At 40.0% G+C, this 15282-nt stretch overlaps 1 protein-coding gene across 1 annotated transcript in view; it reads right to left on the bottom strand.

Moving 5' to 3' along the window:
* ZMAT4 (zinc finger matrin-type 4) overlaps positions 1-14716 on the bottom strand; it is a 261297-nt gene extending 246581 nt beyond the window's left edge. Inside the window, exon 1 of the mRNA XM_042984740.1 lies at positions 14615-14716. Coding sequence (XP_042840674.1) covers positions 14615-14716 — 102 coding nt within the window. The remainder of the gene's footprint in view (positions 1-14614) is intronic.
* Positions 14717-15282: the final 566 nt, after the last annotated feature.

The following is a 15282-nucleotide window of genomic DNA, read 5'->3' as shown; positions in this document are numbered from 1 at the left end:
TTGCGGCTCACCCCCTTCTCATTTGTATGGCTGTCATTTCCGTGCCTGCCTTAACTCCCTACCCGAAATAAGTGCAATCTCTTTGTCTTTTTCATCTGGGGATCCCCATAGAGGAAGAAAATGGGATCTATTATGGGGCATTCACAGAGTGTACGTGTTCAGGAAAATACGTTGGGAGAATAAACGCAGGCAAACATCAGGGATGTTCATCACCGCTCCTAACTCAGAAGAAAACATTCAGAAATAGCTGCAAGTCAGCACCTCAGAAGCCGGCACTAGTTGGCTGACCTACATATAAGCACATTAACCAGTATGTCCTTCTGCACACACCACTGTCACAGCACAAGCTGGAGACCCTTGCAGTTTCCCACATGAACATTCCCAGAGGGCAGGATAAGACCCTTCTGAATTCCGGAGTCGAACCTAAAAGTCTGAGTGTGCTGAAAGAGGGGAACAGGGTCACCTCAGGTGCTTCCTATCATTCAAAGATTCAGGGGATGGCCCTGGACCTCAGGACTCAGCGCTACTCTTTATTAAAAAGGGCATGTGTATCTCTGCCACATTAATATTTAGCTAGAAGATTGCTTTTCTGAGCAAACATGCTTTGGTCTTTAAGGTGCTAGTGTAGTAAACATGACTTTGTATTCCTTTATCAGAAATCATTTCATGAAAAATTCTAAATGCCATAAAGACCAAGCGACATCAGATTAACTTCAAAACTGCGTTTCCTCCTCAACTGAATCAGAATATTGATTAGCCCATAAATATCACCCACCAGTGTCTTATCTCAGGCACGCCAAGCCAGTCCAAAGACATTTGCGTTCTTCAAGTACCAGAGCTAAGGGATCTCATGCTTCTTTTGTGGCTTCAACTTATTCAGCATTAGACTTTTAATGATTTCTTTCCAACGTAGTCTTGCCTTCTCACTGCACACAAGTCTCAAAGCACACTGACTTGATTAATTCCTTGCACAGTGACACAATCAGATTAAAACAGCTTTTAAGCTAGGAAAACCTCATTATCATATAGCTTATTCCTATATGCATTTGGATAGGGTACGGGTCAAATCATGTCTCTGGATCATGAGATTTATGTAGACTGAAAAGCAGACACAAGGCAGTAATAGTCAAAAGGGTGGGGGTTAGATAGGTCACTAGCAAAATAAAGAGGATCCACTATGATACTTTCCTTTAAGAAAATAATTTTTTTTTCCTTTAGTTCAAAGGAGACTATTAAGGGATCACCTGAAACAATAAAAATTTCAATAAAGAATGTTAGAGCACTTTACAAAGAAAATGTGGTAATGAAAATGCAGCTTAAGGGTGAAATTGGAAAAAAAAAGATAGCATATTTTGGCTTTTTATTACAAGATATTTAAGAGACAGCTTGGCAATAAATGTTAACATCTTTCTAATGGTTGGGAATGCAGTTGTATAAAGCTGAAAACTCACCTTGACTTATTGACACAGCAGAGTTTTAACTTACACTGCTCATCCCCAGAGGAAATGCACCACACTGCAAAAAAAAGTGCTTAGCCTCACTCGATAAATGGAGGTAGGTATGAGCTACTGTTACACAGCCACATTAGGCATTTTGACCCAGGGGAAGCAGATGGAAGGGGCAACCAAATCAGTAAAGAGGAAGGGAAAGAAGGGAAAAAAAAAAGTCAGAGGGGAAACAAAAAACAACCCCAGTATTCATTATACCCCTCTAGGTTGAAATACAGTGAAGAAAAAAAAAGAAATTAAAAGCGTGGCCCTGTGGGGTGCCTGGATAGCTCAGTCAGGATTTAGCATCCGACTTCAGCTCAGGTGATGATCTCACAAGTTCCTGAGTTCAAGTCCTGCACTGGGCTCTCTGCTGTCAGCACAGAGCCCACTTCAGATCCTCTGTCCCCCTCTCTCTCTGTCCCCTCCCCTGCTTGTTTGTTCTCTCTCTCTCTCAAAAATAAGTAAATAAATAAATAAATAAATGAAAAACATGGTGCTTGTCTTCAACATAATTACAGTTTAGTTGAAGAGCGATGATCAAACCTTAGCAAAAGAATAGGACTGAATATATATATTATTAAGAACTAAATTGCACAATTATATATGTGCTCATGTGCTAGATGTTAAATTTTTTTCTGAAATTTAATATGGAAATTGACTTAAAATGAAATGGATAGATATCCCTGCTTCAAAATGACCCAATACTATAAAGATACCAATTCTCTTCAAATTAATTCTTACATTTGATGGAATTTCGATACAAATTTCAACTGAGTTTGTGAATTTGTTCAAGCATCTATACAAACAACAAAATTATACACTGTATAAAAAGCTAAGTCAACTCTGCAACAGAAGAGGAAAGATAGGACTTGTCACTCTCAGATATTAAGACATAACACCAAGGGATGGTAATTAAGTATAGCATGGGTGGGCCCAGATGAAGATAAATAGAACCACAGAACAGTATTGAAAGGTCTGATTTGGGGTCAAGTACGTGAAGAAAACTAACATATGGTAAAGTTGACACCACAAATTATGAGAAAGAAGGGGTTGTAGATGGTGGTAGGAAATCTGGTGAACTGTACACAGAAGAATCAAAGTAGATTTCTACCTTATATGATACATAAATGCAGGCTCCAAATACAATTAAAGATGTGAATATAATAAATAGAAGTGTCAAATTAATAGGAGCTAGAATATGTAATGTTTTTGTGATCTATTGATGAGAAGAACTTCTTAAACAACATGTAAAGCAAAAAGTTTGTTAAATTTATCACATAAAACTTGCCAAGCTGGGGTGCCTGGGTGACTCAGTCAGTTAAGCATCCAACTTCAGCTCAGGTTACTGTACGTGACTTCGAGCCCCACGTCAGGCTTTATGCTGGCTGACAGCTCAGAACCTGGAGCCTGCTTCGGATACTGTCTTCCTCTCTTTCTGTTCCTCCCCCACTCACACTCTGTCTCTCTCTCTAAAATAAATAAAGATTATATATATATATATTTTTTTTTAATTAACAAGCTAAACAAACAAAATTTAAAAAGGATATCATGAACACTTTTAATAAGAGGACCGACTAGAAGATATTTACCATGCCTAAACCCAACAAGGAATATATGAGGAAATCAAAAAGAAAAATACTAGAATACCAATAGAAAAATTGATACAAGATATGAACAGAAATCACAAGAAAAGGAAAACAAAAGGACTAGAAAGTATACCAAAAGCTGTTCAAACTTTCTAATAATTAGAGAATGGTGATTTCAAATAACAAGATATCAAATATCAAGCAGATTAGAAAAAAAATGAGAAAGCTGAACACAGCCAATTACCGGCGGAGACGAGGATATGGGAGCCCTTATGTACTGACCTACCACTACTAAACAAGGCTTAGACAAGCAAGTAATAATATGGCTTTTGATGCACAAGTTCTACTCTTGCCTTACATCCATCTCACATAAATTCCCACACAGGTTCTTTGGGAAACATTTTTAAGGATGTTTTTCACAGCATTGTTTTTATAAGGGGGCACCAGAAGCAATCTGAGTGTCCATCCCTGAAGGAATGAGAAATCAAAATATGATGAATGGAATGTCGTACAGCAATTAACAGCAAGAGGATTGACACCGTGTAGGAACATGGCATCTCAGAAACACACCATTGACTGAAATAGCCAGGTAAGAATGAGATTCACATCACAATGCCTTTTGTATACATTAAAAATACATGCCTACTCTGTGTATAATGACTTGCTTCCAAAGAGAAAAAAGAGTAAATTTACAGTGGATTAATCTGGCAAACACTACCTTGAGCTAAAAGATCAAGGTGAACATCAACAGTGATAAGTCATGTTGATAATACTACCCTTGATGAGATGTGACGAGAATGGCACTTCACCTCTGACAGCTTCCTCACCAAGAACACAGAACCCCATACGAATAGTGAGAAAAAATCTCCACTGAGGGTCATTCGACTACCTGACCAGTAGTCTTCAAAATTATCAAGGCCATCAAACACAAGGAAAGTTTGAGAACCTGTCAGTCTCTGGGATCCCACATGTAGGGTGGAATCCTGGAACAGAAAAAGGACATTTGGTAAAAACTAGGGAAATCTAAATAAAGCATGAACTTCACACTTTATAATGTAGGTTATATAATAATAATAGTAATAATAAATATTATGATACATTACATATGTTAATAGCTGTGACAAATATGCCATAGTAATGCAAGATGTTTAGGGGACACTGGGTCAAGGTTTACAGGAATGTTCCATACTATGTTTGCAACTTTTCTGTATACCTAAAACTAATCTAAAATGAAAATTAAAGTATACACGCCCACAAAGCAATACATATTTTAAAGAACACATATAAGTAAAAAACACATCAATCCTAATAAAAGGGTTACCTGTGGAGATGGGCATGAGGCGTGGAGATGGGCATGAGGCATGGAGATAAAATGAGAGAAGACACTGAACGTTCTCATGTTACAGAAGGAGCTATATTCTAGAAGGGTTAAGTTACTTTGCCAAGATTGTACTTACAACGTAGGCTTCTGACCTTGAATACAGCAGAAGCTCTTTTTATAACTCAGCCCTGCTTTGCCTACTCTGAGGAAAAGCTGAGAGTGAATTTACTCCACAGGCAGAAAATAAAGAGTGTAGCAGGTGAGCCAAAAAGGAGCGTGAACTTTTCCATAAAGTTGAAAAAAGGTGAAGGTATTTCTCTGGGGCTTAAAGCAAGTGGCGGCACCCCAAAGGGCTCTGAGGTTAAATGTGGGGGCTGGCTTTAGGGCCATAGAACACCGGGGAGTAATATCAAGAGGTATTGTTTAGGCAGAAACTGGAGAAGCTTAGTTTCCAGAAGATAGACTTATTAACACTAAGCGCAGAGCCCCAAAGAATTGATACAAACACGAAATGAGTAGGATTTCTTGGATCAGAATGCAGGGCAACATCTGAGGTCAGGGGTAAGGTTTGTGACTGCAAGGCTGGAAGAGGTCCTCTTGAGGCCCGGAGGAAGATGAGCAGCACAGATAGAAAAGAGTTTTGTTCTAGTTTTCCTATTTTCTTAGTAAAATCTAAAAACTGCCTGTAGGTTTTGCACAGTGAAGGAAGGAGTGTTTCTATATTTGAATCAGTAGAGAGTGGACATAAGATCCCTTTCAGCAGCCAGGCCTCCCAGAGACCAAGGATACCTGAAGGATTGAGCAAGGAGACAGGAGCCATAGTCACAGGAGGGAGCGATTTGGAGGTGGCATGGGCATTTCCTGATGAGATGCATTTACATCTTTATACGATCCTCAGAGAAAGTGATGGAAATCAAAGTTAGAAAAACTCTACCCCAAATTAAGTCATCTTAGTAAAAGCCTAAGAAAACTAATTAAATTCTCAAAATCACAGAGAAGGAGGAAAGCATGCTGTCCTCAACACCCTCTCCCATCATGAGAAGAAATACAGACAAAGACACAAGGCTTAGATCAACACTCAAGCCCACTTACTTAGGTCATTAGCCTTTAAGAATCCTCTGTCTGCTAATGTCTTTAAAAAAAAAAAATTAACAAGACCAGATGGCTTGGTGATGAGGAGGTCAGGAATGCGTATGTTTCCAAGTGAATGCTGGGATGGAAAGCTGGAGGAAAAACTCTCACTGTCAATAACAAACTAGTACAGACTGGGATCTGAAAATCAACAGACATGTAAGTGCCTCACTCAAAGAGCGTTCACAGGGAGAAAGTCCTTTTTATACCAGTTTTATCAGTGCTACCAAGGAGTCATCAGTCAATTCAGTAAATATTTCTGTACAAGTTATGACACATTCATGTAATGGATATCTATGCCCCAATTAAAACAAATAAAAAAAAAAAAAAACGGAGGGTCTAGCATGTCGCCATTTGCAGAAAATATATCAAAGGAAAAATTAAGTTTTATCTATATGCATAGAATATTTCAAAGAAAATTGGCACACTTTTCAACTGAGAAGGATAATTGGGGAGCTAAGGAACAGGTGGGAGACTTTTCACATTACACACTCTTTCATGCTTCTTCAATTTTGAATCTCGTGAATTTATTGCCGCTTCAAAAAATGAATAAAATGCTAAAATAAAAAGATTAAATATTTATATGTTTATACCCCACTATTTTTGTCTTTATTAAGACTTTAAGAATACAGATCAAGTAACATCTACATCTAATGCAAAAGAGTAAATAACTAAGAGATACAGATTAAAGTAAAACAAGGAAAAGAAAAGAATAGAATCCAGAGGTAAAGTGAGGACAGAAAAATCCTATCTAGAATACTGTCTAGAGGCACCTGAGTGATTCAGTCGGTTAAGCGTCTGACTTGATTTTTTGGCTTAGGTCGTGACCTCCCAATTCCTAAGATCAAGCCCCACATCAGACTCCTTGCCAACAGCGCATAGCCTGCTTGGGATCCTCTCTCCCTCTCTCTCTCTCTGCTCGTCCCCTGCTAATGCTTTCTCTCTCTCTCTCTCTCAAAATAAATAAATAAACTTAAAAAAAAAGAATCCTGTCTAGTTGCTGGACATGGCCATGAATTTGGTGACGAAAGCAAAGCAGGAAACAAGATCAAAGAGTCCAGTACCAATAATAAACTAGCCTCTGAGCAGAGGAATGACCTTTCCTACAAGAGAGAGAACATGGAAATTTCTCTCAAACATCCATCTTTTAGAAGACACTGAGATACCACGCATTATGTCCTCAGCCTCAGCACACAACTGGACCCCTGCAGAGGCTGCTCCTGGATCACCTGTGTGCGGAGAGGGCAGGCCTTCAGACAGCTGAGGGATGCAGAATTCAGGGCCTGGCGGACCAGTGCCCTAGGCCCAAAATGGTAGAGCAGAAAAGAAATCCTACTCTTCTGACATGACACTCAGTACACAGGCCCCAAATTCCAAATGGAAAATCTCTGTGCTTGACCAATTAAGTCAGAGGAATTGGAGAGAAAATCCTTATCTGATAGCATTTTAGCCCCTGTCTTTTATTCATTTTTTTAAATATTTATTTTTGAGAGAGAGACAGAGTACGAGCAGGGGAGGGTCAGAGAGAGGGAGACACAGATTCCGAAGCAGGATCCAGGCTGAGCTGTCAGCACAGAGCCCTATGTGGGGCTCAGACCCACTAACTGTGACATCATGACATGAGCCGAAGTCGGATGCTTAACCACTGAGCCACCCAGGTGCCCCATATTCCCTTGTCTTTTAGACAAACAACATGTTTGTTTCTGTCTCCTACAAAGCACTGTGATGAATAGGCACCATCTTCATCGCAGCCCCCAGCCACTTTATTTCCAGAATCATTCCTGTTTCCTTGCCAAGCCTACCCCCTTTGGGATGCATGGGACTTCCTCTCTTCCTCTTTCTTCTCCACCCCCACATCATCCTCAATATCCCCAAAGCAGGTGCTAACCACCACATCCCCTGTAGTGTCATACACATAATATAGTGCAGAGACAATGCTATGTGCTCACCAAACTGGCTCCCATTTCCTCCTGGGCACATAGCTAAGCTCATTTGCCAGCTCCCATATAGTCAGAAGAAAACACAATTAAGTTCTGGCTAGTGGAATGTGTGTGGACATGATGCCTCTTCCAGGCCTGGCCCCCAAAAATGTCCTGCACAAATCACTGACATTGCCCATCGTTTCCTCAGGTGCGAGCTGGATTTTGATACTCAGGACAATGTCAGAAGCAAAGATGGTGGAACTTCTGTTAGCTTGAGTCTTAAATGATTACACAGTACAAAATCCCCCTCTGGCAACCCACAGTGGGCTATAATGTGAGCAACAAATCATTTTTATTTCTTTATTACTACCATTAGCCTACCTTGGCCAACATAGAAATGGAGGCTCTCCCATAACAAAAAACTTAAATATTTGACATTGACTTAGATGAGATGGATGGTAAGTAGGGAGGGTAAAGATATAGCAGATCCAGGTTATTCAGTGGCAAAACACTGGCAAAAACTATTGACTACAACACTGTGGAATGTAGACTACCTGCTTACTGAGCTTACAGTTCTTGGGGAACTAGATGGTTCTGTGCTAGGAGATCGTTACAATTCTAAAAGAACCAGAAGATGATGGAAAAACAGAATGCTTGCATATATGTTGTTGGCTACTAATTGTCTGTTATTGATTGCGGGTCAGGTTTTTTATGAAAGAATCATAAAATTATAAGAACTGTAATGTGTAACTGGCACATTAGCAGATAGAAATAAAAAAAGAGTTATTCTAGAAATTATGGACTTACTTAGAAAAGTCATTTATTTGCTAATTGCTTCCAGTCACCAAGAAATGAAAGATGTCCTATTAAAAGACATTGTGTGCTGAAGACCCAGTGAGACTTCTCAGTCGCACATTGTGACTCAGGACTTTGGCAAAAACTGGACTGAGGATGTGATCTTTCTACCTACTTTCAGATAACCTCAAGATGGCCACTATTAAACTGAAGAATAGAAACAGGCACAGAGACAAGGAAGGAATAAAACAAAGAAGACTCCTTGAAATTGTGTCTAGGAAAGAACTGTGTGGTGGCAACACATGAAACTTTCTGAAAGAAAATAAATCAGAAGGCTTCTATATCACTGAGAGAATTGTATTACTAAAGCAATTATTATCTTGAATAGAAAAGCTTTGAATATTCCACATGCCTTAAATCAGTCTCAGGAAGGAAGTGGGCTATGAATGCTGGCAGTTCCCAAAGATAGTATAGGACCCGGGATCCATTTCAGATGTGGTGATGACAATGGATGGTGAAAGAACTGTGGAGGGTAGATATAGGGGTCATTAAGAAAAATGGACAAGAAAGTCCTTCTCACAGAGGAAGATCAGAATCTATTCAGGGAACTCCCCCCACTCCTTGAAAAAAGACACTTCTTAATGCCTTCCCTGCAGGATGCCAGCTCTGCTATGGGCCAGTGATCAGTCTGGCTTCTTTTCTTCCTTTTTCTGAATCAGAAATGTTACCACTGTCCTCACCACTCTAAAGTAGGAGGAGGAGGGGTGACCTTCCTGTTTTCCTCACAGGCTGCTGAGCCCAGAGGAATCACATCATATCTGATGGAGAGATTTACTCCCTCCCTGGAGACTCTGAAATTTGAGCTGAACAAAGTGACTAGGTAGGGCTTGCGGGTGTTTCCATGGAGAAGGGACATGTACTCTATGTGTTAAAAGAAAAATGGAATGGACTTCTGGTGACTAGAGGAGTAGACTGTAACAGAGATAATCCTATGTGTTTGTTGAACTCATTTCATTTTCTTACACATTTAAATTCTTTTTCCCAACTTCCCCTGTAGCTAGGTGAGACCATGTGATTGAGTTCTAGCCAATGGAAGACAGCCTGGCTCCTAAAATCCACCAAGCGATATCATATGCTCTCAGCAAATGAGCACTCATGCTACAGAGCACACTCTACCAACCCTTAACCAATGAGCATTAAGCACACACCATCTGACAACGTTTCATAGCCAATGTGTGTGTTGCCCTGAGTTGAGAGTGTTCTTCAGTCTACTGTTGTTTGCTTCATGGTAGCCTCTCTATTAACCATTTATTTTGTGTTCCAGTGAACTATTTTGACTAGTAATAATTGATAAAAGATAAAATGACTGGACTTGCTGGAATAAAAACAATGGAAAAATATGAGAATAGTTAGAAACTTTACAGAAGCTCAAGAGTCTTCAATGAAATGGTCAAGAAACAGAGGTAAAGACCATTAGGCAATGGGGAACAGATTGAAGTCCTCTGACATTACAGAGGGTAACAAAAATAGTGTTAGCCTCGGCAAATGAGCCAATAATGGTATTAACAGCATCTGGGAGAAATTAAGCATGTCATGACTGTAAGAGGTTTGGAGAGACTGAAGCAGTGATTCTCAATGCACAGTGCAAAGAAGCATCTCCAAGGGAATCTTGCTATAAAGATCTTTTATTGTCCTCACCCAGGTAGCATTTGCATCTCCAGGAGCATATCACCTGCAATACCCAGGATGGCTCTTGACCCAGTGAACCCAGACAGAACTCAAGTCCAGTTAGTATGGCTGACGGGTTGCAGAAACATAACATGATACTGACCAACTACTCTCATACATAGAAAAGGAGTTGCCCAGCCTGCATGCTTACTCAGAAAAAAAGAAAAGGAAAAAGCAAAGTTGAGAAGCTATGAGAGATGAAGGGAGAAAAGTCATTAAAGGCTTAGTAGTAGAAAAAAATCATGCTGCTTTAATCAGCACATATGAAGAACCTCAGTTTTTACCTTGTTATCACTAACCACAAGCACTTACATCCCACCTACTACCAGATTTACAGAGACCAAAAGGTCATCCTTTGGTTATTCCCCTGGATTAAGTAGAAGTTAGGGAAGGCCAAAGTTCTGTTGGATGACACTGAAAAAAAGTGAAATAAGAAAAATTGGTTTGTGTGCCTCTGTAGACTCTATGTGCCTGCTGTTTCCCTGACTAGAGAACAGTCCTGGACTCTGCCACTCCTGGGTGGCTTAATGGGGTTCATTTATCAAGACTGACATTACTTCAAGACTCAGAAATGTTTGAAAGGTTTTTCATCAATTTAGAGAATTGTCTTTCTTAGAACTACAAAGCCATCACCTATACCTTGAGGCCAGCTCCTGAGTACAGGTTGACTCCCAATGTATACCAATGCCTCTTCTGGCACACCCATCAATGCTTCCATTAAACTTAACCCACTGCTTCCCTCTACCAGTCCCCAACTTCAGCCTCTTCATCAACCTACAAGTGCCTACGAGCCACAATGGGTCAAACTCTAGGGTTGACACTGTAGAAGTAAATGAAGAAACTCAGTGCATGACTCTTGCCTGCCTTCAGGAAGCATACAATCTTGTTTGAAGGTGCCAGTATACCTGAGTCATTGATTTTGCAAGGAACAATTAATTACACAGGAAGAGACAAGCAGCAGGAAATGGCCCATTTATGCTGACTTCATTGATTCTGCCTGACAAGAGTTCTCTCTTTCCTTCTAGATCACTCATTCATATTTTTCCTTTAGCTTTACTCAAGAAAAAAAAAAAATTCCCTGTCTTTTTTAGTTCATTTCTCATGGCCTTCCGTATACAAATCCTCTTCTTCCTACACGCCAGAAAACTACTCACTCCTTCACTTATGCAAGCAACTCTTTCCTTTTGCAGAAAATTATTCTTTAGCCACTTAAAACTACAACCAACTGCTCAAGTGGCCTCACTAGAAAATTATTGCTAACCTCTATAACATCCAGGCATGTTGAAAGGCACACGTGAAAGCTTTCTCTTCCCCCTCTGTTTCTGTGCCTACTTGTTCTATTGACTCAGTGAGCAGAGACAACATCTAATTATATTTTCCACCCAAAGATTAACATGTTATTAATGCTTAGCAAGTAAGAAAAATAATAATGTCTTTATATTTCCCATTTTTTCCACTTCAGGATTTCATATGCAAAAAGAGATTTTAAAAGTATAGCATGGAAGTGTTTTTGGTCCATTAGACATATATTAGGTTCTTCTGTCCTCCTATACAAAGGTTCAGCCTTTTAAATGGGGCATGCAGCTATTAAGCATTAACCCATCTGTTGTGTTTTTCTCTTTTACTTCAAAAGGCTGGCACACTAGTTCCATAGCAAAAGTCATACCAAAGCTGTTTGTTTCCTAACAATACACCTTGACCACCACCAATGGACTGTCGTTCAGAAATGCTGTCAAGTTACCAAATGCTTAAGAGCCACAGGAAAGTACGAAGTCCCCTTTCCTTTACCTTCTGACCCCACGTGACCCTTACATACTACAGTGCACCTCCCTTCCCTAACACAAATCCTCTTCATAGCTCCTTGGAGATGCCTCTCATTCTAGCAACCCCTAAACTTAACCCATCCATCAAGGCCTAGATAATTCATGACATTCCCAACAAATCTTTCTTGGCCATAATAGCTCTTAGTGGTGACCTGCTCTTTAGAATTTGGAATATGAAAAAACCTGAAAAGTTAACAGCACTACATAGCATATATCAGAAAGTCAAAGGGGCAGAAGAATTAACACTCTGTTTAAATCACATCAGATCAGCAGCTCCTTCAAAGCAGGCAGCAGAATTCTACAGATCACATCCTCAGTATCACACACCTATTTATACCACATTGAACCACCCATGGCTTTTCCGCCCAACAAAGTTTATGAGCTTCTTGGGGGCAGAGACTGTTTCTCATAGAGCTTCAGAATTCCCTGTAATAACTAATACTAATAGTGCTGGACACAGCAGAAAGTACACAGTGGATTCTTTTTGATTTGCCCCGTAGGGAAGCTGGGAATATTTTCTAGTTGAGTAAAATCAAGCTAAAGCAATACATCAGTGATAGAGCATTGAGACTCAGTGTGATAACATTTTCAATGACCTGAGTGGGATTTCACACTCATAGAGACCCACTCTTCATGCAATTTCAGCAGAGAGAGTGTATGTGGCGGGAGGGGGAAGATGAACAGGGTCAGATTATCAATTCTCAAATGGCCTTCAAGATCATCGGATGGAAGCCATCATCCTCTTAGAGATGAAAAATTGGGGAAGCCTCCTAATGGAAGCTGGTAAGACCGGATTGCTCAGGAGGTGTGAACCCTGTTCACATCCCCAGCAGCTTTGCAACAACCATGTGTAGTGCTGTTTGTCTTGGAAAGAAGTACCCCACCTCTGCCTGGAAGCAGGGAGTGAACCATCACTTAGAGTCCCCATCCATGCTTAATGGAAGTGTGTTTAATGTTGTTTTGATGATGTGTAACACTGTTAATTGCAGATCTATTTTGATTGCTTTCTTTTCTCTATCTCATCTATGCTACATGCAACAAATATTAACCCATTCTCTAAACAATTAAATTGTGCCACAGCAAGGATACAGAGTGGTAACAGGAAAACCTGTGTTCAAATAACTAAACCCTTAATTGAGCAGCTAAGATCTTTTTCTTTAAAAAAAATTTTTTTTTCAATTTTCTGGCATTACTTTTCTAGTTCAGGTAACAATAAAGCAGTGCTGGACTGTGTCACCAAGGTATTTTTGTTAACAAGCACTAACTATACATCTGTGATGTGCAGGCACTATTCCAGGAATTATGGAAGAGCAAATGAATAAAACTCTGCTTCTGCCCTCAAGAATCTAGTAAGAAGATTAAAACTGAACACAAAAAGTCTAATAAAGGGAGAACATAAAGGGCTAATAGGAAGCTATGGAATTTGAGAGTAGGAATGAACTCCCTGATTTTCCTTAACTGAGGAAATCATACTAATAAAAACCATGTGTGTTTATAAAGCAATACCCACCAAAATTAGAAAGTTCTTAATATCAGAAGATGGCTATCTTCCATTTTAGATCATTCTTTTGAGCTCACATTTACTTGTAACACTTGATTGCCTACTGACAAAAGAATATGCTAACTTTTTTTCACAGATTCTGATTTTTAAAAGTTTTCTCAGAAAAGCATGCTTTATTTGCCTGCATCAGAATATTGCTGCAATGGAGTTAACAATGAAAAGCAATATAATTTTGTATGTTCAGCACACTTTACAGCTTCCAAAGCATTTTCACAAATACTATTTCAATAGGTCTCATTTGGTCACCACAAAACCCCAGGAAGTACATGGGGTCAGTTTATTGTGTTTCTGGGCGTGTGCATGTGCATGTTAATTTTATTTTTTATTTAATTTTATTTTTTTATCGTGCACAGAGGAACCGGAGGCTCAGAGGAGTCTGGTGAGTGACAGTGACAACTGGCATTTGTCAGACTTGTCAGACAAAAAGAAAATTGCTGGCTAAGCCCTCCAATCTAAAATTACTCACAAGTTATTACACTTGAAAACTCGTGTTCCCACTGGTATATGTTCTCTCAGAAGGTGAATATGCCCTGGGCAGCACTCAGCATCTGGGGGCACCCAGCGTCCCCTTGTCCCCATGTGCGGCACCTGGTCCCCACCCAGAACATTGGCCAACCCTTCTTCTCTCATTCTCTGTTCTCAGGAGAAGATTAAAAGGCAACTATTTGTTCTTCCACCCTAAAAAGCCAAAGCCACTGAATCATGTCCTTCAAAAGTATTTGGATTTTAAAACTTTGCTACAACTTTACAGGCAAAGTCCTTATGCTGATAAACACATGTAGGGCAGCAGCCATCGTGTGGAAGGAATTTGATGCTGAATCACTGATGCTGCCATCTCTCTGGACAGTGATTAACAAAAGGCCTCTGAGCTTATCTTCAGGGTCATAGAAGGAAAGAGAAGCTGGCACTAATGCATCCTGCCCTGTGTCCCTGAAAGGAACTTCAGGGATGAGCAATGACAGATTTAACAAGTAGAGAAAGCCCACTGAGTCTCCAGGGGCTGAGGCACAAAAAAAAAGTAAAAATAAAAAGACAGAATCTGGGAAGCAGCCAGAGTCTGAGACTGATGTCCCTAGGCCTCTGTCCCCACCCCACACATGCACATTTGCCCCAGCCTGATCTCAGACTGTAAAGGCTCAAGCCCTGTGGCTCTTGAAACATGCCCTGAGACGAAAAGGATCTGTCCTCAAGTCCCACACCAAGTCTGCACCACTCTTTCTTCCACTGAAAACATCAAATGGGAAAAGCCGTCCTTACCTCGTAATGAGCCACGCGCTGAGATTCGGATATCAGTTGTGCACTGCACACTTTGCAGTAACTGTCTGTAAATAAATCCTGATCGATATCGGAGGACTTCATCAGGCTAAAGGAGAATCAACAGAAGAAAAATGAGTCCACTGCCTTGATGTTTATGCAGGACATTAACTGTGTGCAAAAGCTAGGAGCACAGTAACAGACCCCATAATCATAGCAGTGGGGGAGACCACCCTATACCTTAGGTGATACCATGTCAGTTAACCACAATAAGTGTAGAGTTTATAATTTTCTCATAAATGCCCAGCAAGACTGCTGGTACCCTACAAAATAGAAATGCACCTTTAATTTTCTCTTTCTGACAAATCAGATTTCTATCTAGTGCACTGCCAAGGATTTACGTGAGAGGATATTTTCATATGTGATTTATATTAACAAACCATTGTAAGCATTCAATACATGCAACATAAGAAAGAAGTTGAATGAATTCTGAGACATCCACATTCTAGAATACGATGTGCCTTCCAAATCCAAATGCAAATTGAATTCTTTTTTTTTTTTAATTTTTCAATGTTTATTTATTTCTGAGAAAGAGAGAGACAGAGCACGAGTGGGGAAGAGGCAGAGAGAGAGGGAGACACAAAATCTGAAGCAGGTTCCAGGCTCTGAGC

Source organism: Panthera tigris, chromosome B1 (assembly GCF_018350195.1).
Source record: "Panthera tigris isolate Pti1 chromosome B1, P.tigris_Pti1_mat1.1, whole genome shotgun sequence".
NCBI lineage: Eukaryota > Metazoa > Chordata > Mammalia > Carnivora > Felidae > Panthera > Panthera tigris.
This window is presented reverse-complemented; position numbering and strand designations above follow the sequence as displayed.